The sequence below is a fragment of the Sus scrofa genome, chromosome 1 (assembly GCF_054392235.1).
Source record: "Sus scrofa isolate SSC_HxYL_T2T_F1_AM1 chromosome 1, Sscrofa_HxYL_maternal_Yorkshire_Landrace_v2.0, whole genome shotgun sequence".
Taxonomy (NCBI): domain Eukaryota; kingdom Metazoa; phylum Chordata; class Mammalia; order Artiodactyla; family Suidae; genus Sus; species Sus scrofa.
This window is the reverse complement of record NC_139383.1, coordinates 168,730,784-168,754,241: the sequence shown is the minus strand read 5'-3', so window position 1 is coordinate 168,754,241 and position 23,458 is coordinate 168,730,784. Positions and strand designations below refer to the sequence as shown.

Sequence of the window (23,458 nt, the reverse complement as noted above, 5' to 3'; positions counted from 1 at the left end):
CATATGCCAAACCTATGTAAGGCAAGATTTCTAAGGTGGGGAAAAGAGTATTGTTGGAACTTCCTTCTGTTTCTAAAGGATCAGGAGGAAGCTTTTTCTCACTTATCCTTTAGTTAAGAGGAGGAGCAATATCATCAGCATCATCACAATCACCTTCATCATCATCACTGCTTATCATTTATAAAACATTCTCACACCCTCACCTCAAGTCTCCTTACAATCCTGTAAGGTTGAAATTATTATTTATTATTGGTATTATCATTTCATAAGGAAAATAGGTTCAGAGACACTAAACAACTACCCCAGACAATGTGTGCTCTTTCTGTCTTGAACTTCATGAATCTCACTTGTGCCTTGGCTATGCTGAGTCCTCTTGCCTCGTGCTCCAACACCTTACATGGCTCACCCCTTCTCTGCCATGCCTACCAATTGATGTCAAGTGTCTCTGACGACCTCAGGCTTTCCTGGAAGACCACACCTCTTATAAATTTGGGCAAATTCATAATTATCTGACTACATGTTCTTATGTTTGGGTCATTTACACTTTTGGGTGATTTCATTTGGCCATGTATTATTTCTCCTAATAATAAACATTCTGACAGTTAATATCACCACCATCACCACCATCATCATCATTGTCATCATATAAATTCTTCTAATAATAAACTCTCCTAACTATAATCTCTCTGAGAGAAAGGATAGCTACCTTCTGCTCCCTTTGTAATTTCTCTTCAGCACAAACTTCACTGACAGGTTCTACTCATCAATGGGGATAGTATTTTTAATCATCTGTGTAGCCCTTGACACTAATATTTAGTTTCTATCCCAATAGACTAACCTAGAATTTGTGAAGACCCGTGACTAGAATAGTATTCATAAGCCCAGTCCTCCCAGTAGCACCTTCAGTAAGAGAAAGCCACAGTGAGTTTACCTAACAAAGCAGGTGAGCGGGCTACCAGGTCTTCATTGTGTCTTGACACATTCTATTGTTCCTCCCTCATTCTTCTCCCTGTCCCTTGCCTGTGGCATTGTGAACCAAGAGAAGAACACCATTGTACTGGAAATATGAGAACACCGTAGTGAAACTAGAGTGACTAATCCTTTATAAATATTGAGTTTTAATCTTGGTTTGTCATTTAAATAAAGCAAAACAATATGTGTCTGCTTACTCAGTGCATTGGGAGGGTGAGAAAAGGGCACAGAACAGAGAGTTAAGTGTAGAGAGGAGAGAAGATGGACAGAAATCCTTTCTAGATATTTTTGAAAACAATCTATCTTTAAATGTAGAATGTCTTTCCAAGTGTGCCTTTTCGGACAAGACTGGTCAATGCTGCTAAAAGTTTGATTCTTAGGCTGGAAGGAACTACTACAATTTCCACAAGTTGTCACAGTGGGGTAAGTCCTACAAATGAAGCTACAGGTCCTATAGAAGCATGAGGTGTGGGTTTCTAAGCCAGTCCTGGAAGGAAAGGAAGGCTTCCTGGGGGAATGACAGTTGTAGCTCAAACCTGGAAGAATGAGTAGAGCAAGGCAAGTGGGAGATGAGGTGAAGAGCACTCCAGTGGATAAAACAGCTTCTTCTAGACCCAAGAGGAAAGACCATGGGGCTCCTCTGTTAGTTGTAAGTGAGACAGGATGTAGAGGGCAGAGGGCAGTGAAAGGTGGGCTGGGCAAGCAGAGAGAATACCTTGTACAAGGTAATGAGGAGTCCTCCTTTGCTCTAAGCTTGGTGCAAAGGTACTGCAGAGCGCTAAGAAAAGGAGTGACACTCTAAAGCTTGTATTTTCAAGGATTGTGTTTGCTGATGTGTGGATTCGAGTGCTGTAAGATTGCTAACAGGGAGACCTAGGCAGTGATCCAGCTGGGAAGTGATTTGGTATGGACATAAGTGAATAAAGTTGACAGATGTAGGAGGAGGCCTGACCTGCTAGGACTCTGTGATTGAATGAATGTGGAGGTGAGAGAAGAGGACTTCTCAAGGTTCAACTTAGCAATTTTTTTTTTCTTTTTCATCCACACCTATGGCATATGGAATTTCCTGGCCCAGCGACTGAATCAAGCCACAGCTGCAACCTACACCACAGCTTTAACCCACTATGCTGGGCTGGAGATCCGAACCCTCACTGCCTCAGAAACAATACCAGATCCTTAACCCACCATGCCATAGCAGGAACTCCTCAAGTTAGCAATCTTTAAATGATAGTAACATCAGCATCCAGGGCATAGAATATGGATGCCAGAAGAAAAGGAGGTGTTGAATTGCAGGGGCATCCATGTAAGGCTACTAGAAGCTTTTACTGAAATGATCATTTACTTTTTGAAGTAAATACTTGCTTTGAGAATCAGATTTAAAAGCATTGAAACATGCATATATACAAGAATTTATGTATATAAATTGTAGAAGTTCAAAGGCCTCTTGAAGCGTATCCATAGATCCATTAGGTTAACAAACCCACTTCTATTTCTGTGAGTCTATTTCTGCTCATAAATAAGATCATTTGTATCATTTTTGGTTCTACATATAAGTGATATCATATGATATTTGTCTCTGTCTGGCTTACTTCACTTTGTATGATAATCTCTAGGTCCATTTGTGTTGTTGCAAATAGCATTATTTCATTCTCTTTAATGCCTGAGTAATATTCTATTGTATATATATATATAGACCACATCTTCTTTATCCATTCATCAGTTGATGGACATTTACACTGCTTCCTTGTTTTGGCTATTGTAAATAGTGCTGCTATGAACACTGGGGTTCATATATCTTTTCAAATTAGAGTTTTTATCTTTTCCAGATATATGCTCAGGAGTGGGATTTCTGGGTTATATGGTAGATCTATTTTTAGTTTTTAAGAAAACTCCATAGTGTTCTCCATGGTGACTACACCAATTTACACTCCCACCAACAGAGTAGGAGCGCTCCCTTTTCTCCACATCCTCTCCAGCATTTATTATTTGTAGACTTTTGGTGATGATCATTCCGACTGGTGTGAGGTGATATCTCATTGTAGTTTTGATTTCATTTCTCTAATAATTAGAAAAGAGATAAATTTTATATACCAAAGGGGAAAGGTGGAAGAGGGATAGATTAGGAATTTGGGATTAACAGATATGTACTACTTACATATAAAATAGATAAACAACAAGGACCTATTGTGTTTCCCAGAGAACTATATACAATATCTTATAATAGAAAATAATCTGAAAAAGAATATATATAAATATATATGCATAATTGAATCACTTTGCTGTACACCTGAAACAATGTAAATCAACTATACTTCAATTTTTAAAAAGAACAGTTTTAGCAAAGAAATGGAAATGAAAGTTTATTGAGAACCTAATAAACATAAGGTCATTAAAAAAAAAATCCTTGCTATATACATCTAAATAAGGGCATTCTGGATGGGAGTCATTTACTGTAGCACAAAGCAAATTCAAGAGTCATGGACCACTAGATGGGTGTGAGTTCTGTGGAATTAGAGTTCCAGGGGTGACCACATATGATGATCTGTTTCTTTAAATAGCTAGAACAACAAGCAGAGACACACACCTTCACTCCTAGCTATTAATCAGAGCCTTTATAGGCAAGGAAAAACAGACATTGTTCTTTTATTAACAGGGTGTTTATAGGTAATAGCACAGAAGTCACTGAACAAGTCATTTCTTTGCAAATAATCCCTAGTTCCGGGAATAGCCAACAAGTGATTATTAACTGTTTATTTTCGAAAGTATCTGTTCTTTGGGTCCCTGGGGGAATAGTGTCTATATAGGTGAATCACAGTTTCTACGGAGATGATTTTTTTTCCTTTTTAATTGTGAACCCCTCTTTTTCCCCTTTTCCTCTTTGAATCCAAATTCTCTGCAGGATTGTATATGAGAGAAGGGAAGTTTCTCTAAATTGGTGGAAATCTGATTCAAAGTATGTTTCTTTGAGACTCAAGAGATTTCGTGTCATGTAGAAGTCTATTTCTTTCCAGAGCATGAAAAAGAATGCCCTTTTTCCCTTGCTCAAGGATCCCCATACAAGTCAACTGCTCAACAAATAAAATCATTTCTCTTGTATCCCTTTACCCAGAAGGTAGGATTGTTAGTTGCAGGGTTTCAGGAAGGCAAGTTGGCTTTCTGAATGGGCAAGTTTTCCTTGAGAGTATAGTCCATGAATCCAGAATGTCTCTTACCTATGTTATCTGTAATCGAATTGTTTCATTTCTCCTCTTCCCCTTTTGACCATAGGGCATTTTTCTATGGTCTGTGTGCCATTTCCTTTTCATACTCATTGCGGTAAAGCCAAATACCGCCTAATTGTCCAGTAAGGTGGGCATTTGCCAATTTTGTTGTGTGAAGACCATAGTGCAAAGTTTTTATTCCTGTGTGTAAAATAATGTAATAAAATTCACTGTAAAGTTATAAAAGGAAAACTATTGCATTTGTTTCCTATTGTAATCAAATATTTGGTGTCTGTTTTTATGTTGCCTCTACAAATCAGGAGTCATTTAATGGAAATACAAAGGATCTAAATTCTGGCTCCCCTCCCCTCCTTTTCTTATTGCCTTAAATTTTTTTTCTTCAATTAATTAGCCTCATCTTCCTTTGCATGTATTTGCAGTTTGGACACTTAAATTTTTTTTTTTTTTTTTTTTTTTTGCTTTTAGAGCTGTACCCATGGCATATGGAAGTTCCCAGGCTAGGGGTTGAATCAGAGCTATTGTTGTCCTATGCCACAGTCACAGCAACACCAGATCCAAGCCGCGTCTATGACCTACACCACAGCTCAAGGCAACACTGGATGCCCTGACCCACTGGGTGAGGCAAGGAATCGAATCTGCACCCTCATGGATACTAGTCTGATTCACTTCCACCTGCCACAACAGGAACTTCTGGACACTGTTTTTAAAGATTAATGCTTTTATCTCTCAGTATGTATAAATATGTGTAATTTGATAAAAAGGAGCTAGTACAAGTGCCTGGATTTCAGTTTAATTGCACCCAATTAGAGTTAGCTAATAATTTGTTGGAGGGATTCTTTATTACAAAAAGAAAAATACATGTATTTATTTTTAGAGAAAATAATTTAGGGCATTGTTGTTTTCTATATCTAAGAGTCTATTTTCATTTTGTTTTGTGGTTTGTTTGTTTTGTTTTTTAGATTTCTCCTGTAACTGAGATCACAGTATAAGTCTTTCACTGCCATTTGACTTAACAATACTCTGTGGAACCATCCATGTTGTTGCAAATAGCAAGACTTCACTTTTCATGGCTAAGGAATAGTACATTGCTTATATATACCACATCTTCTTTATACATTCATTTATCCATGGACACTTCAGTTGCTTCCATATCTTGGTTAATTGCAAATTATGCTGCAATGAACACTGGTGCACATATATCTTTTCAAATTAGCATAAATACCCAGAAGTGAAATTGCTAGTTTAAATGGCAGTTCTATTTAAAATTTTTTGCTGGTGAAACTCTAGTTTTGAACATATATTTTGGGCCACAATATAAAATGATTGCTATGGGGCTGAAAATCTCTGAAGAGATGCTCTTCATCTCTGACATTCTGAGATACATATTCTGAGTTGGTACTACAGCTGAGCTATAACTTGCTTCTCATGGGAATCCTGCCTCATTTGTCATGAGATAAGTTTGAAACCCTTACTCCAGTAAGGGTTACTCCAGGAGTTCCCGTCATGGTGCAGTGGTTAACGAATCCGACTAGGAAACATGAGGTTGTGGGTTCGGTCCCTGGCCTTGCTCAGTGGGTTAAGGATCTGGCATTTCCGTGAGCTGTGGTATAGGTTGCAGACACGGCTTGGATCTGGTGTCGCTGTGGCTCTGGCGAAGGCCGGCAGATACAGCTCCGATTTGACCCCTAGCCTGGGAACCTCCATATGCCGCTGGAGCGGCCCTAGAAAAGGCAAAAAGACAAAATAAATAAATAAATAAATAAATAAGGATTACTTCATTCCTGCCCACCTCTATGTCAGAAAGAATAGCATTTCATTTACTATGTCTCATTTTAGGAGTCAAGAAAAGAAACATGCTATCCATTCCCAAGACAAATGTCTCCTCTCTGACTTTTAAACATCAGCACTTTTTGTCACAGGCAGACAGTGTGTGCAAGGTAGACATATGCATTACAGCTAATTTTTAAATACCACTCAATTTATTATATAAAATCTATGCCATTAAATGTGTCATTGTTTTTTTCCTACATCTCTTGGGTCACTATGTTGACCCAGGAGAGCAGTATATTTTACAATGCATACGTCAGCTGGCTCACTCTCTACCCCTTTGTATAAATACTTTAGGTCACAATGCAAGGAAAAATGACTTGTGCAACCAAATTCTGAGAAACGGGAGGAGCACATTGTGGGTGCTGAGTGCTGTGTGTGTCTGTGTGTTGCAGACATAGCTCTGGGCTTACCAAGCAGAACTTTAACCAACCTGAAGACAAGGTAAAAATGCAAACACTAAATTGTATTTTCTTTGCCATGATCCTTGTAGTTAGTGATGACTCCCCACTTATAACTTTAGTTGTAATTAAAGGCAAAGGGCAATGAGAGGTGCTATGGTTTGTGGGACGTTGGTGAGAGGCAGACTTAAAACAAGGCAGTGCGGTTCTCTTTTCAGTTAATCACACCCACTGAGTGAGCCTTTTTTTTTTTCTTTTTTTTTTTTTCTTTTTTCTTTTTAGGGCTGCTCCTGTGGCACATGGAAATTCCCAGGCTAGGGGTCGAATTGGAGCTGCAGCCACTGGCCTACACCACAGCCATAGCAATGCGGGATCCAAGCCGCATCTGTGACCTATACCACAACTCACAGCAACTCTGGATCTTAATCCACTGATTGAGGCCAGGGATTGAATCCGCAACCTCATGGATCCTAGTCGGGTATGTTAACTGCTGAGCAACGAAGGAAACTCCCTAAGTGAGCTTTTTAATGTCACGGTTTGCAATATTGTAGAAAGCCATTTTCCTTCCTTTCTTTCCTTCTTTCTTTTGAAAGCCATTTCTATCTCTAATCTTTATTCTTAGGTTAAGGTCAGGAATTTAATGATGACTGAACTGAAGCTGAATGAGAAATTTGTTTGTAAGTGTGGTATGTGCTACCAACATTTAGCTCCTCTTTTTTTTTTTCTAGGCTGTGTCTGTATCTGGTAAATTAGAGGGAAAAAGGCAGAACAAGAACACTGGGTGTTCATTCTGAATTGGATGTTTTCTAACTGTATGGACTTGAGCAAGTCATGTGACCCCACTAAGCTCACTTTAATTTCCCCATTTGTAGAATTAATTTGGGGACCCAACAGTTTCCTTCTCAAATCTATGATTCTTCTTTGAGTTCAATCTGTAATCCAAGAAGGGAAGAGGAAGTATTGAGTAACTTCTCTATTTAGAGGTTTTATATTCATTATTACATTTAACACTCAAAACAAACTTGTCAGATATCTGCTACTCTCCCTATTTTATAAATGCAGTTTTGGAGAAATCCTCACATGTAGAGCAAAAGGCAGAGGTCATGTTAGAAATCACCCTTGCCTGATTTAAAAGCTCTTTGTCATAAGGACCCATGATTGACCATTTCAACTAATTGTCTCTTCAGCAAAGCAAATGATTTTTTTGATTGTAGGTTGACCATGTGAGTTATCAGGAGGCAGGATTCCCAAACAGTTGAGTGGGGGTCGGGGGGAAACAATGGGTCAAGTGTCTCACAAACTCTGAGAAACGGGTCCTAGTCTGAACATCTATTTCTATTTTTTGTGAATTTGAATCCTACCTGACCCCTATTTTTCTCACTCTCCACCTCCATTCCAAGTTATATGACAATGAGGCAACAGAAATACACTGGTATCTTAGAGGCTTTTACATCCATGTTTATGTGAAGAGAGCGGTGACTTTTTGAGCAAGTGGTAACATTTCTGGTCCCTATAAAATGTCAGCCGTACAGCCCAAGCAATGTATTTAAACTTGCTCTTCTCTGTGTAGGAATTCTTAAGGCTGTTTTATTGGAACCACACCCCTAGGCTGAGAAAAGTTGCTGATGGGCCTCTAGATATTGGCGAGACATTTTATAACTTAAATCCTTCAGAAGAAATAATTATGACTTTTCTATTTATATTTTCATCCAAGCCAAGCAACTACAAATTTTCCACTTCTTGTGCTCTCTGAGGAAACTTACCACAATGAGTCTCTTTCCCCTTTTAAAACATGCAGGATGAACAAGAATTTTTCCTAAGATGTTTTGACTTCCCTAAGACTGAGGTACACTGTTTGTGTCAATGGCAGCAGACAGGGGAGAATTTCACTCTAATTCCAATCTCTTAATCAAAGCTCTGTAAGATATCTGTGGCACAATATAAGATAACAGTCTTATACAGCCATCAAAAGTACAGACTTGCAGCCTCCTGCATCCCAAACCCTGACCAGGTGTGCTGAGCCACACCAGGAATAGGGTGAGGCAAGCAAAGCTCCTAAGCAAGCACAATTTAAGGAGGCATTTTTCTTGTGCTGTCTCTGTGCCTGTATGACTGAGCCCAAGTGCCTCCTTAAAGTGTGCTCAAAGGGTGGTTCATTCTCTTGTTATTCTATTCTATTCTAATTATTTGTTGCTGAAGTATAGTTGGTTTACGTATTTATTGGTTTATTTTTACTGATGTATATATAGTTGATTTACACCATGGGTGGCTCGTTCTTAAGGAGGTCATGGTCAGGGTCACATAAGCACAGGGTCAACACATTCGAGTGCTTCCTTAAATGTTGCCCCCTAGGGCCTTCCCAACCCCTAGCCCCAGACTAATCCCAAAAGGCCACAGACTCTAAGGTGGTTCTCCAAAAATAGACCCCCAACAGTGAGGAGAACTGCATAGAAGAGAGAAGATTCGACATTCCATGGGGACCTATTACCTAATTCTATCAAGCATCAGGTAGAAGCTGAAATGCTAAGCTTTCCCATTATCCTCGAACTTCATTCTTTCAGACAGTGCCTGAGCATGGGGGGCTTTATTGAATGCAGGAAGGAAAGCAGGGATGAAAGACTGTCCTTCCTGGAACACCCCTCTTACTGGGGCTTTGAGTTGGCTCTGTGGACAGGCTCAGAGCCGCTGAGCCCTGGCGTGGTTGGGAACAGCCATGTAAAGGCACTCAGCCAAGGTGAGCTCTGCTGGTCTCACAGCTCCTAGAACAGGGAGCTCTGTCTTTCTCAATAAATAGTTGAGGGTGGTTTCATAGAAGAAAGTGGGGTAATAATTCTGTAGTACTCCAACATGATTGGTTACATTCATATGTGTATATATATATATGTGTGTGTGTGTGTGTGTGTGTGTGTGTGTGTGTGTATACATATATGCACACACACACATATACTTTCTATATATATATGATACTCTCCATTACATTTGTTGATGGTACCACCAACCCACTGAGGGGAGGTGTGCACTTTGAGATATTTTCTTAGTGGTGAAAACAGTAGATGGTATGTCTTTACTCTCTCACTCAGTCAGTCCCTTTTGTGTTCTTCTGAAAGACTCAGTGAGGTCATGTCCATTGGGATCAATGTTGTAAGCTTGTCTTCTTGGTCATTACTCTAATGAAGTGGACTAACATAAGGTAACAATAACAACACTAGCAACAATATTCACTACCATAGTTGACCACCTATTTTATGCAGACAGAGTCCCAGGCACTGTACAAACATTATGTGATTTACTCTTCATACTAGTTCTATAAGGAAGCTATTATTTAACCACTTTTGCAGAGGAGAAAATAGAAACTCGGAAACTAGGAGAACTTAAGTAACTTGCCCAGGGAATGTGGAAGACTTGGAAATGCATTGGGCTCAAAAATCTGTGTTCTTTTGGTTTCCATAAAGTCACTCTTTGATGATCTATCATTCACAAATTTGGAAATAATTCTTACTCCAACTTGAAATAGACTGAAATAGTGGTGTCGTGACCTACATTTCTGGTTGTTGACATTTGCTTTTGTTTTCCAGACCTGAGCAAAGGAATGGGCTCACTCGGTGCAGCTAATGCAGAGTTCTGCCTCGACGTGTTTAAAGAGATAAGCTATGACCACACGATTGAGAATATCTTCTTTTCTCCCTTGGGTCTCCTGTCTGCCCTGGCTGTGGTTCTTTTTGGGGCCAGAGGCGAAAGTGCATCCCAGATGGAAAAGGTATGTCACAAACACACTTTCAGTGATGTCTAGAAGACGGTCAAGTGATAATTCCAAACACTGGCTTATTATGGAGATTTTATAGATGCCCAACTCTGTCAGCACAAGAGACTGTCCACCTTCACTTAAGGTTACCTATCAAGTTGATTCTTTCCCAAAGGGTGCAAAAGGTAAGACTTCCCACAGCTCTGTTCTAAGGGGCAAGCAATGTGTGGGCACAGCAGAGGCTGAACAGGGAGAGGCAGTCAATGCGGCCAACTTGGCCCCCGGGAAAGCTGGGATTCCCCACCTCCACCTCACCCCCACCCCTTATGTATCCTTAGGTCCTCAGGGCCTTCCTGCTGTGGGTTACAGAAAGAATAGTTTGCAAGGATTTACAGTCTATGCAATTACATTTCCAAGGAGATCACTAGTACTTTAACAACCAATAATTTTGGGTGACTGGAAAAACTATTTCTTAGTAGGCATCTTTCAACATGCCTTAATCACCTCTCTGCTTATTATAGAGGGAATGATTAACTAGTGGAACAAAGCTTCTCCGCAGTCAGGATTTATATTGGAACTGAATTTGGAAAGCTGGAGTCAAAAGTCTGAATTTAATAATACATTTAAACTCAAGAAAAATTAAATGTAAACACTCTCAAGGTCAATTCTGTTCTATTTCCGTGCATTGGGAGGATAGGTCCCAAGTGTCTTTCTCACCCATAATAGGTGCGCGATAAATATGTGTTTATGGAGAGGGAGAACTGGTTGAGAAGGAGGATGCTGTGGGAATCTTTACGAGTCATCTTGGGATGAGTATGTGTAGAGTCACTCCCCCTTTTCCCCTCCTTTCAAAGTGGGAGCCTGCTGGCTGTGGCTCCATCTACCCTTGTGCGTGCTTCAGGTTTTGCAACCAGAGGGATGATATGGTCACTGTGCTGAGGGCACAAGTCAGGCAGATGGAAAGTCTGGAGTGGGAATAATTCTTTGTCTTTTCTGAGTTAGAAGCAGACATTTCAATTTTTCTTTGCTGATTTCCCTATAAAATGGAGAAAAATTCCTCAAGTTTTCATCCTGTTAATTATTCTTTTACCACATTCAACGACTGAGAAAAATGCTCAGAATTCCAGGTTCAACCATCATACTTTCTTTTTTCTTTTTTATGTCTTTTTAGGGCCGCACACGTGGCATATGGAAGTTCCCAGGCTAGGAGTTGAGTTGGAGCTGCAGCTGCCAGCCTATACCACAGCAACTCAAGAGCCGTACCAGGGACCTACACTGCAGCTTGTGGCAACACCAGATCCTTAACCCACTGAACAAGGCCACGGACTGAATCTACGTCCTCCTGGATACTAGTCAGATTCATTTCCTCTGAGCCACAATGGGAACTCTCAGCATGCTTTCTTTTGATGATGATTGTGGTGGTGCTGATGATGATGATAATGATGGTGCTGCTGCTGATGGTGGTGAATGGGACAACCACTGAAGCAACATCAGGGGCACCATGCATGCAATGTCCCTGGATTATGGAACAATACTCCTATGATACAGGAGACTATCAGGGAATCTCAGAACTGAAAGAAGTCATAAAATTCCCACTTTCTACTCTATGCAATAATCTACATTGGGACCCAGCAGAGGCTGTTCAGAGCCCTCTGATAAGGCAGAACTTAATAGTGTCAAGTAGCTTTTTAACAAATCAATTAGTAGCAGTTTAACAAAATGTTTTAGAAAGTTCTTCCTAGCCTGGAGCTAAAAGCTGCCTGTCCATAACTATTGCTCCTTTATCATTTTCCTGTTTCTGGCAGACACACACAAATTATGTCCTCTTCTATTTTAAGAAAGTTATAATATCTGTCCCAAACCCACTGCCTCTTATCCCATTTTTGCTCTAGGGAGTCACACAAAACATGTGAAATGTACTCACCCTTTAAATATTTGAAGAGAGTTGCAGTATTTTATAGTTCACTCAAATCAATAGGACTCTAGCAAACATTAACTCTTAGAGAAGAAAATGCTACAAGCTACTGAAATCTCAAACGGATACTGTGTCAAATCAGATAATGTTTATGAAAATTATTTTAAAATAGTTACCTATTATATGAATTCAATCATTGTCCTTGTCTGTTCAGGAGTAACCAGTGCTATTAATTGTTGTAAATAAATTAAGATTCATTCCTTTATTTACACAACCAGTCATTCTTCATTCAAATGTTTATTAGGTTCCTACTATGTTTCATAACTGGAAAGGTAGGGATGAGCAAATTAAGTGACAGTACAAATAAACAAGCCTGAGTTGATTTTATAACTCTTTTCAACCTTCAGCTTGCATTTTATCACAAAGATTATAAAGATAAATAGAGTAAGTGCCTACACCTCATCCCTAACCCTTAGACTTCTACCTAAGGAATCATGAAAGATTTTGTTTTTCAAATTCATCTATCCTCTTTGATATAACATCTTTTTAAAAAGATGATGGGCAGGGGAAATTGGAGTTCCCTTTTGGCTCAGGAGGTTAAGGATCTGGTATTGTCACTGCAGAAGCTCAGGTTGCTGCTGTAGTGCTGGTTTGATCCTTGGCCTGGGAACTTCCACATGTCAAGGGCTCAGCCAAAAAAGAAAAAAAAAATGAGCAAAACGAGTAAACAGATAAGAGAAAAGTGGGGGTGAATCATAGAAAGTTCATAAAAATGGAAACTTAGTATTTGTAGCAAGGAAGTGATTTGCTCCGTTACTACCTGGTCTTTTGGAGTAGTATTTGCATAGCCTTTGAAAATGGTTCTTCATTTCTCATTGTAGGTGCTGCACTTGAATGAATTAACAAGAACCTCAAATTCTTCAAACACAAGGGTAGATATAATTCCTACTTTCCTTTTCGCTTCTCTTAAGGCAGTTTCTCTTTAGTCCTTGAGGACTAAAGGCTTAAGGCAATAAAACAGGGTTTTTATAATCCAGACATGTTTGAGCCTAGAATGTAGATACAGACAGTCGAACTCCTAGTTATGCTTTTTAAAATAATCATGTTGAGATTTTGAAATAAGACATGACAAAATGGGATCTGTCAAACATTTGAGGTAGAGAAAATTAGCCTTTAAGAAAGAGTAGAAGGGAGATTATTTTCCAAGAGTTCTCATGATGGAACTCCCAAATCTACTCAGAAAGTAGAAGTGCTTCAAACAGTGCCTAGACTGGCGTGAGTACTCAACAGATATAAATATATCATTCTTTGAAAACGTCACTAAAGACAGCTTATCTTTGAGTTTTAGTGGTGTGTTTTCCCTTATTGCTAATTTCTAGGGAAAATTTGTAATGTATGCCTTCTGTAGCTTTTTAGATGTGACTTTCTCACTATTATCTATGGTGGGGACCAAATTTTATTGCCCAGAATCCTTATTTATTACAAAATATAGTGACACATTTTTCCTGATACAAACTCTATTAATATGAATATGTCACTATTGACAGGTATGCTCTGGGCCATCTTGTGGAGGAGACAGGGCAAGTTTTGACCAGGGTGTGGACCTTACTGAGGTGCCCCTCACACCTGTGAGTGATCTTGGTACATAGTTGTCAGACCACTCAGTTTGGTGAAAGGCAAAGATTTCGATATGTTCTAATAGCAGAAGTAGTCTTTGATGCTATTTTTTTTTCTGAAATAATATGTCCTAATGAAAACCAAGAGCTTTTTTTTAACCTCAGTTGATACTTAAGTATGTGATAGCATGGCCCTTGTTTTCAAGTATTTTCTAACTCCACCTTTATTTAGTGTGAAGAAGATACAGGGGTCCATTCACACATTCAAGCACTCCTCTCTGAAATCACCAAGACCAGCCACAGTCAAATCCACATGGCAAGTGGAATGTATGCAGAAGAAACCCGTCCATTCCTTCCAGTGAGTTAAAATTTCTTATTTAACATAAGTAAAAGTCTTTACTTTCTGCTTTCATTTAATTTACTCTAGCATAGCCTGCTCTATCAAAATGGTAGAAAATTAGAAAAGATATTATATATCTTTAATCTACACTGGGACCCAGTGTGTGTGTGTGTGTGTGTGTGTGTGTGTGTGTGTGTGTGTGTGTGTGTACATACATATATTTTTGGATAGATAGATGCTATATATGGAATATAAATTAATTTTATATATGCATTTTATTTCATATAGAAAAATATAAAAGCAGAGTTCCCACCATGGTGGAGTGGGTTAAGAATCCTACTGCAGGGAGTTCCCTTCATGGCGCAGTGGTTAACGAATCCGACTAGGAACCATGAGGTTGCAGGTTCGGTCCCTGCCCTTGCTCAGTGGGTTAAGGATCTGGCGTTGCCGTGAGCTGTGGTGTAGGTTGCAGACGCGGCTCGGATCCCGCGTTGCTGTGGCTCTGGCGTAGGCCGGTGGCTACAGCTCCGATTGGACCCCTAGCCTGGGAACCTCCATATGCCGCGAGAGCGGCCCAAGAAATAGCAAAAAGACAAAAAAAAAAAAAAAAAAAAAAAAAAAGAATCCTACTGCAGTCACTTGGGTCGCTGGGGAAGTGCGGGTTTGATCTCCTACCTGACTCAGTGGGTTAAAGCATCATCATTGCTGTAGGTGGCAGCTGTGGCTCGGATTTAATCCCTGGACTGGGAACTTTCATATGCCACATGTGTGGCCATAAAAATAAAAAAAAAAAAAAAAAACAGAAAAAAGAAAACTATAAAAGGGTTTAGGATTTTAATTTTCAGATGCCAGTTTGTAGCATGTTCAATTACATTTCAGAGGGTGGCCCAGCAGAAGCATAAAGAACATAAATTTAAGTAGTTTATGATTAAAAGCCACACTGACAAAGTTTTTATATCAATAATAAAAAGGAATTAATATTTTGGACCCCAAGTTGAGGACTCTAATTATGCTAAGGTGCAGTATCCTAATTATACAGTTATGGGTATAAGGTACAACCTCAGAGGCTGAAAAGAAAGAGAAATGTCCCTTTCATAACATCTTGAAATAACATCTTGCAGTAATTTGTTCATTTTACTTAATTTTATCTTTGAAAACATGACAAATGTATATATCTTTACTAATTAGGCCTAGGTCTGCATAATGGTATTTTACACAGATCTGCCTCTATGTATAATTCCTACCACATATGGTTTAAATGTATTAAAGTCACAATTTATTTGCTATGTCTCTTCTTTTTCTATGCTCATTTTATAGAAATACTTAGACTGTATTGAACAACTATATAAACTAAAACCTGAAAATGTGGATTTCAAAAATAATTTAGAAGAAGCCAGAACACAGATTAATGCATGGATTGAAAATAAAACAAAAGGTAAGAGGTGAAAGTCGTCTTTTTCTCCATTGTCTCCTTTTTCTTTTAGCCATATTTACATTCAGTGAAAGGCTCAGATCTTAAAACGTGAACCCAGACAGTTGTGACAAATGAATATCAGGGCACAGAGGCTTTCTGTTACCCTGAGAGGTTCCTCCACACCTGTTCTTAAGCAACCACTGATTTGATTCTATCATCAGAGGTCAGTTTTACCGATCTTAAAATCCCAAACAGATGGAACATTATGGTGTATACTATTTTGTGCCCTATTTTTTTTTCACTCAGTATCTTATTTTGGGGATGGTTCATGTATTTGGATATATCAGTGGTCATTCATTTTTATGGCTGAGAAATATTCCACCGTATGAACATACCAGTTTGTTTATCCATTCTTTTCTTGATGGACATCTAGTTTTGAGCTATTATGAATAAGGTTGCTATGAACATTTTTGTTAAAGGTTTTTTTGCATACACATCTCAATTTCTCTTGGATAAATACTTAGTGTTAATGCTAGGTCTAAGGCTAGATAGATGTTTAGCTTTTTAAGAAACTGCCAAATAAATTTCCAAAGTGGCTGAACCATTTTACATTCTTACTAACATTGTATGAAAATTCCAATAACTTCAAATCCTCTCAAAGTTTTGATGTTGTAAAATTTTTCATGTAACTTTTTTAGTAGGTCTGTAGTAGTATTTCATTGTGGTCTTAATTTGCATTTCTCTGATGACTAAAAACATTGAGCACCTCTTTATATGTCTCTTGGCCTTTAATATATCTTTCTTTATGAAGTCTCTGTTCAAGTTATTTCCCCATTTTTTGGCCCCACCTGTGGCATATGGAACTTCCCTGGCTGGGATCAAACTGAGTCACAGCAGTGACAATGATGGATCCTTAATTGATAGGCCATGAGAGAACTCTTACTTCATTTTTTAACTGTTTTTTTTTTTTTTTTACTTTTTATTATTGAGTTGCAGGAATTTTTTACATATTCCAGATGCAAATATTTTATTAGATACCCATGTTACTAATATTTTCTCCTAGTCTGTGTCTTGTGTATTTATTTTCTTTACTGTATTTTGTATGAGCAGAAGTTTCTAATTTTAATGAAATTCTATTTATCAGTGGTTTGTGCTTTCTGTATATCCTCTAAGAAAGTTTTGCTTACTCACATCACAAAGATATTCTCTTCTGTTTTTCTTCAGTAGATTTATTGCTATAGTGTATATATTTAGGTTTACAATCCACTTCAAAGTGACTTTTATGTAGGATATGAAATAAGGGGGAAGGTTCTTTTTTTCATATGGATAACTGGTTGTTCTAGTATTAGGTATTGAAGAGCTAAAGACTTTTTTCACTTCATAAAGTGAAAGCTCATTACATCATCTTATCAATTTTGTTCTTGAGAAGTACAGAGGCACAAAAGGTAGAAAGTCTTTCTTCTGCAACTTTCTGAGTTATCTTTTCTGCTTAATTGCAGTAGAAAATCATTGCCAAATAACAGTAGTGATCTGCAAACCCACTGAATCAGATACTCATTGTTTTCAGCATAGGATGGTACCATGAGGAATGTCAGAGGAAAGTCAAACCTTAACAGTTAATGTGTTGGTATCTGCAAACCAACTCTTAAGCGGGTAACAATGTTATATAAATTAATCAGGCTGGTTAACTTTCCCCACCATGAAGTAGGCAGATAGGTTATATATTTACTTTGTTTTCCTCTGCATTACACATTCTTTATTTAGTAAAGAATTATGAGTACTTTAAACATTTGCTCAGAAGTGTTTTTGGCTTATCTGAAGATACCTAGAGGCCATTACTTATATAAATTCAAAGATGGGTCAAAATCAAAAGCAAAATCAATGAAACCAATTCACATTCCATGACCAGTCAGGTATGACCTTACTATGCATCTCTTCCCAAAGGTGAAATCAAGGACCTCTTGTTACCCAACAGCCTCACATCCTCTGATCAGTTGGTGCTGGTAAATGCCATCTCCTTCAAAGGGACCTGGAAGTATGCATTTCGCAAAGACCAAACCACAGCAATGCCTTTCAGGTTGGATGAGGTAATATCATGACTTAATTTGCTTTTTTTTTTTCTTAAAGTAAATCCTCAAAAATTTTGCTTTAAAATATGTTAAATTATTCATAGCCTTAGGTAGGTAAATTCATTTCCAAGTGACTATTTTAGTTACATGCTTGAAAAAGTCCAGATTTAGGTTTACAAGACATTTTTGTTGTTGTTGTTATTCAACATTTCTTTTAAATTCTTCATAGTCTTTTTAACCTATTTTGTTATGTTTAGCACTACAGTTATAAAATTGAAAAACTGGTGCAACACAGAGATCTAAAGCAGGTTAGGGCTTTGGGCTAAGCTTAAGCCATCATTGAGCAATTCATTTATTGAAAACTGGAAATTAAGTCAGGTGGTAGGGAATAACTCCGGCAGATGCTTCTGCAAGGAACATGTAAGTCATTTGTAGGGGGTGGGGGTAGTCTTGAGAGGCAAAGCAAAGCTGGTGAGCAAGATTCATAATCAAAATAAAATTTTCCAAGTATGCTGTCCTTCAACTATTCTCAACCCTTGCACCTTCTTTTCTTAGTGTCCCCAAAGTGTCCTACATACCAGGCCGCAACCAAAATAATACATGTTATTGAAAAAGAAAGAATGGATCTGTATACTATAACCAAGTCCCTAAACCATCAACTGTATTTGCTCTATCAAATGTATTATCAAAAAAAATGCTTGCAATCATTGGTCAATTTAAAATTTATAATAGTCAACTGTAAAAATACAGAGGGTTTATTTTTTGTGAATAAGTATATACAGAATACTTACTACATGAATACTTTTTCATGGACAAGAAATAGTGAATGTCTTTAAGGGGAAAAATAATTCTCTAGCCCAACACAATAGTCACATCTGGAATTATCTGGTATTATCTTTCCAAAGAATACTGCCATCAGACATTGAGCTCATAAAACATAGAGTGAAATAATGTATTTTGTTGTTGTTGTTGTCTTTTTGCCCTTTCTAGGGCCGCTTCCCATGGCATATGGAGGTTCCCAGGCTAGGGGTCTAATCAAAGCTGTGGCCCCAGCCTACACCAGAGCCACAGCAACGCCAGATCCGAGCTGCATCTACGACCTACACCGCAGGTCACGGCAACGCCGGATCCTTAACCCACTGAGCAAGGCCGGCATTCAAACCTGCAACCTCATGGTTCCTAGTTGGATTCATTAACCACTGTGCCACGACAGGAATTCCGAAATAATGTATTTGTTACAGCAGTGGTTTTGTAAAAATGCAAATTCTAAGACCACATTTCTGGAGATTCTGATTTACAAGAAATGCTTGAATATTTATATTTTTAAGTAACCTCTGTAGATTCTTATAACAATCAGCATAGTTGGGGGACAGCAGTTTAAGGAAAATAGATTCATAGAGAGATACTTTAAAGGGGTATATGTACCCCAAAGCAAGTAGACTTTCTAGAGGAAACAGTTAATAATTAAGAATCTTTATTTTCACAATAAAATCTGATCCATTTTGTTTACTTACACAATTCATAAATGCATCTTTATCCAGTTTGAACTACCTTTTCAAAGAGAAAAACATAAAATATGGTTATGGGCATAAATACATTTCCTTAAAATATCCTTATTATGTGGAATTCACCTAGCACTTTGTTTCATTCTTAGCTATTTTACAGCTATTTTGTAATCTGCAACACAATGCTGCAGATTAGTCCAAATTTGTCATATTTTACTTGAGCTGGAGAGATTTTAAATTATGTTCTTCAAAGGATTTATTTGACTTTTAAAAAATGGTTTTCCTGATAAGATCTTATGATGCATATTCCTCAGCTCTTTGAAGTGAATTAACTGCTTCTGGGCATCAAAAATGTACAGTCCAATAAAAATAATATGTTGAAAGAGGTAAACACTTTGAATTAAAGCTACTTATTTTAGGCCACCTTTGCCACTTTAAGCCATTACAGCAATGATCAGTAATTGATATTTCTGTGGAAAGATAGCTAGATTTTGTTTTGGTCACTCATTGTGGGCAACTTTGGGGGATGAAATATAAATTCCCCAGGTATTAAGGGGAAACAGAAAGGAATTGGTTTTGTTGTCTCACTGTTTTTACTTTTGTAGTCCCAGAGCAAACTTGTTCAGATGATGCGGCTGCAGGGTCACTTTCAACTGGGCTCCGTGAAGGAGCCTCGGGTGAAGGTCCTTGAGATGCCTGACACAGAAGATCACCTGAGTATGGTCATTGTCCTACCTGGAGAGGACATTGGCCTGGGACAGGTAAACCCCTGAGCCTTTGTGTCCACAGCCAAAAGGAAAAACTCTGTGCTTGAGAATTACATATGCAGGAAGCTTGGGGATTTAAAATAACTGCTTCCACTACTATTTAATGCAGGGCTAGGTTCACTTAAAAAAAAAAAACAACAACAACAAAAAAAAAACAGAACCCACAAATAAAGCACCCATGTGCCAGGACATGTTGCTTCTACTTGTTTTAATTTTAGGCTTTCAAAGCTTCCCCTTGCAGTTTTTACAGCTTGCCATTGTTATTTCACATGTACTTTTAATATATTATACATTGACACCTCTTTTGGACCTGCTGCCAATCAACTACATCTCCTTTCTGCCAACACCCAAAACCAGACATGCAAAGGCAATGCTCAGCCTTTTCCTTCTGCTTGTTTCTCTGGTGCTTTCCTCCAAGTCCCATGTGGATGTTCTGTTCCACACTGTGACTGTGTGTTCTTCCTCTCAGCATTCATAGGTGTCTAACTCCTCAGTAGCTTTCTTTAAATCCCTATCTTTCCTCCTTTTCTTCTGCTTTTTATGCTTCTCCCAGTTCTGTGTCATCTCAGCTTTTTCTCTGTAGATAAAGACTTCTCACCCTTCCCTTCCTCCTTTCCTCATCCTCACCAGCTGTGAAGTAAGCCACTGTGGATGGTGAATTAGGGCAGTCACCTCTGGTTTCTTAAATGAGGATGAGCTGAAGGTGGTGTGTGATGAATTGACACTGCATACAAAGTAGTTTTGGTTTTTTTTTTTTTCTTGCTTGAGATTGCATTATCTGGTGTTTAGTCTACTTATGGCCCAATAGATTCCATCCACAACATAGTCCAAATGTGCCATGGACAATGTCGAGTCCTTTACCTGCTGAGCCACAATGGGAACTCCAAAATGTTCATATTTTGCTTCTTGCTTTCTTTCCCATAGGTTACCAGAGAAATCACTTATGAGAAACTAAAGAACTGGATAGACCCAACCAACATGAAAGACACAGCTGTGGTTCTGCACCTGCCCCAGCTCAGACTCGATGGGTACCATGATGACTTGACTTCCATTCTGGCAGCCTTGGGAATGACAGAAGTCTTTGATCCCTCAAGGGCTAACTTGTCTGGCATAACTGCAGGAGGAGGCCTCAAGGTCTCCAAGATAATCCATAAGGCCACCCTAGAGGTTACTGAGAGTGACTCAGAGTTCACACTTACCAACCAAACAAACCAAGTGGAAAATCATGAAATCTTCAAGGTGGACCATCCTTTTCTCTTCTTTATCCTGCACAAGGAAACTAAGATCATTCTCTTCTGTGGAAGAGTCTTCAACCCTTAAGGAAGGGACTGAATTTACCCTCAACTTTCTGATTCTTCAAATTAGCTAGATTTTATGTGCTTATAGAAAATACTCAATATAGGTAAAACTGAAAGAGATACACCCTACTTCCTAGCAATGTTTTTCTTTCAAATATCTCAGGTAGAATATCATTCTATCCCTTCTTGGTTTACTTTACTTTGGTGAAATAAATTATGCCATGCTATTAGTTGCACGTACTAAAAAAAATATGACCGATACCATTTCTTTTTTTCTTCTTTTAAAAAATAACAGCTTTTTTGAGATATAATTCAGATACTATAAAGTTCACCACTTATTTCTATTTAATTATTTTAATTGAAGTTAGCTGATGTACAATATTATATTAGTTTTAGGGGTACAGTATAGAAATTCAATATTTTTCTATATTATACAGCGTATTATAAGATATATGTATGTTATCATAAGATATTGGCTATATTCTCTGTTCTATATGTTATATCCTTGTATCTTAATTTGCACCTAGTAGTTTGTACTTCTTTTTTTTTTTTTTGGTCTTTTTGTCTTTTCTAGGGCTGCACCAGCAGCATATGGAGGTTCCCAGGCTAGGGATCTAATCAGAGCTGTAGCCCCTGGCCTACACCACAGCCACAGCAACTCGGGATCCGAGCCACATCTGTGACCTACACCACAGCTCACTGCAACGCTGGATCCTTAACCCACTGAGCAAGGCCAGGGATCGAACCTTAAACCTCCTGGTTCCTAGTTGGATTCATTAACCACTGAGCCATGATGGAAACTTCCAGTAGTTTGTACTGCTTAATCACCTTACCTCACCTTGTTCCTCTGTTTCCTCCCTTCTCTACTGGTAACCACTAATTTGTTCTTTGTATCTGTGAGTTTGTTGCTGTTTTATTACTGATACCACTGATACCACCATAGGTAGACTTCAACTCACTCAGAACCTCGTTTATAGGTAGCTAACACTCAAATGTTTTTTTTTTTTTAAAGAAAAAATATTACTGCATGTGATGAGATTACCAAGTTATTTCTTCAAAACTTGTTTACCTCACCTGCAGCCAGGAACCCACACAAATGACCTAATTTAATTCTCACCAAAACTCTTAGAGGCATAAATTACTGTTTTCTTCATTTTAAAGATAGGAAGCTGAGACTTAGGCTTAGCAATTTAACATGCAAGAAAAAGTGACAGACTGGATTTTCAAACCTGGAAAGTTTGATACCACACCCCTGCTCATGATAACCATCAAGACCACGTCCCTGAAGTCATTTGGTTGGTAAACTGTGTAAGATGAATAATTCCAATGACACCTGTTCATTGTAATAAGACTGTTTCTCAATCTTCACTAACTCACAACTTAGATTTTAATAGCTTTAGAGGTTGGACATAGCAATTACATTTTGACAGAATTGAACAAAAATTTGTAATGTATAACTACCAAGGAAAGAGTGGTAATAGTGTACTATTAAACATTTACTGGTTGCCTGGAGTATTTTGCATTGAGTAACTTTGCACACCCTGTGCTCTACAAGTGACTTGGCAAATCCTAATAACGCATTCTCAGAATTTGTTGTAAATAACTTCTATTGTCTAAGCGGATGTGAGTTACCATATTTTCCAAACATAGTACTGCAAGAAGCAGCCAAAGAGTTATAAGAAGATAATTAATGCTGGCCAAGCCACGGAAATGAAAAAAAAGAGTGGGGGCAAGAACAAATTATATGATATGTTGAAACATTTCAACTTTTTTTTTTTCATTTTAACATTGGGCTTTTTAAAAAATCTTTTATACTCATTCCCTGGTCAGTTATGCATGAAAAAATATTGAAAAAGAAAGAAAAATGTAATTGGGGGAAGTGGGACTCATATGGTTTTTGTGAGCTATTTTCTATAAAAGTAAAATTCTAAGAGTCAAATCCTTAGTTCAAACAGAATGACAGAGGCTGAGTACTAAACCATTGCATCTCTAATGTAAGCAAAACAAACAAGTACCCCTCTCCAAGGCTTTTTTTTTTTTTTTTTTTTCTCCCAAGGATGTGTTTCTGGCAGGTGTGGCAGCCAGCTCTGCTGATTGGTTATGGAATGCCAGTCTTGCTCTTCCCAACAAGTAGAATCATGAAGCTTAATTGGCCATGATTTTTTTATGTAGTGCCTTTGACTTTACTCATGGAAAAAAGTGTTATTAATAAAAAGAAGATATAGTTAATAATTTTAGTATTTCTTTCAGAAATGGATTTACTAAGTGCATGGATTTGTCCCCTAATGAATCCATCGATTATACTTTCTGAATTATACAGTGGGTTATGTCTCAGTTACCTGACTAGGTGCCCTGCTCCATTAGCATTTTT

The 23,458-nt window shown here is 38.1% G+C and overlaps 1 protein-coding gene across 5 annotated transcripts; it reads left to right on the top strand.

Moving 5' to 3' along the window:
* Positions 1 to 1,171: 1,171 nt before the first annotated feature.
* Positions 1,172 to 23,316, top strand: LOC100153783 (ovalbumin). 5 transcript variants are annotated; one of them, XM_085018358.1, is made up of 10 exons: positions 1,193 to 1,395; positions 6,318 to 6,464; positions 7,992 to 8,064; positions 9,997 to 10,178; positions 12,960 to 13,010; positions 13,927 to 14,052; positions 15,352 to 15,469; positions 17,393 to 17,535; positions 19,628 to 19,783; positions 20,714 to 23,316. In XM_085018358.1, the coding sequence occupies exons 4-10, from the start codon at positions 10,011 to 10,013 to the stop codon at positions 21,107 to 21,109; spliced, it is 1,158 nt and encodes a 385-aa protein (XP_084874484.1). In that variant the 5' UTR covers positions 1,193 to 1,395; positions 6,318 to 6,464; positions 7,992 to 8,064; positions 9,997 to 10,010; the 3' UTR covers positions 21,110 to 23,316. The 5 variants fall into 5 exon arrangements, with proteins under 5 accessions (XP_084874479.1, XP_020955169.1, XP_084874484.1 ...); XM_021099510.2 differs by lacking the exon at positions 7,992 to 8,064 and having other exon boundaries at positions 1,180 to 1,395; XM_085018353.1 differs by lacking the exons at positions 6,318 to 6,464; positions 7,992 to 8,064 and having other exon boundaries at positions 1,172 to 1,395.
* The last annotated feature ends 142 nt before the right edge of the window (positions 23,317 to 23,458 follow it).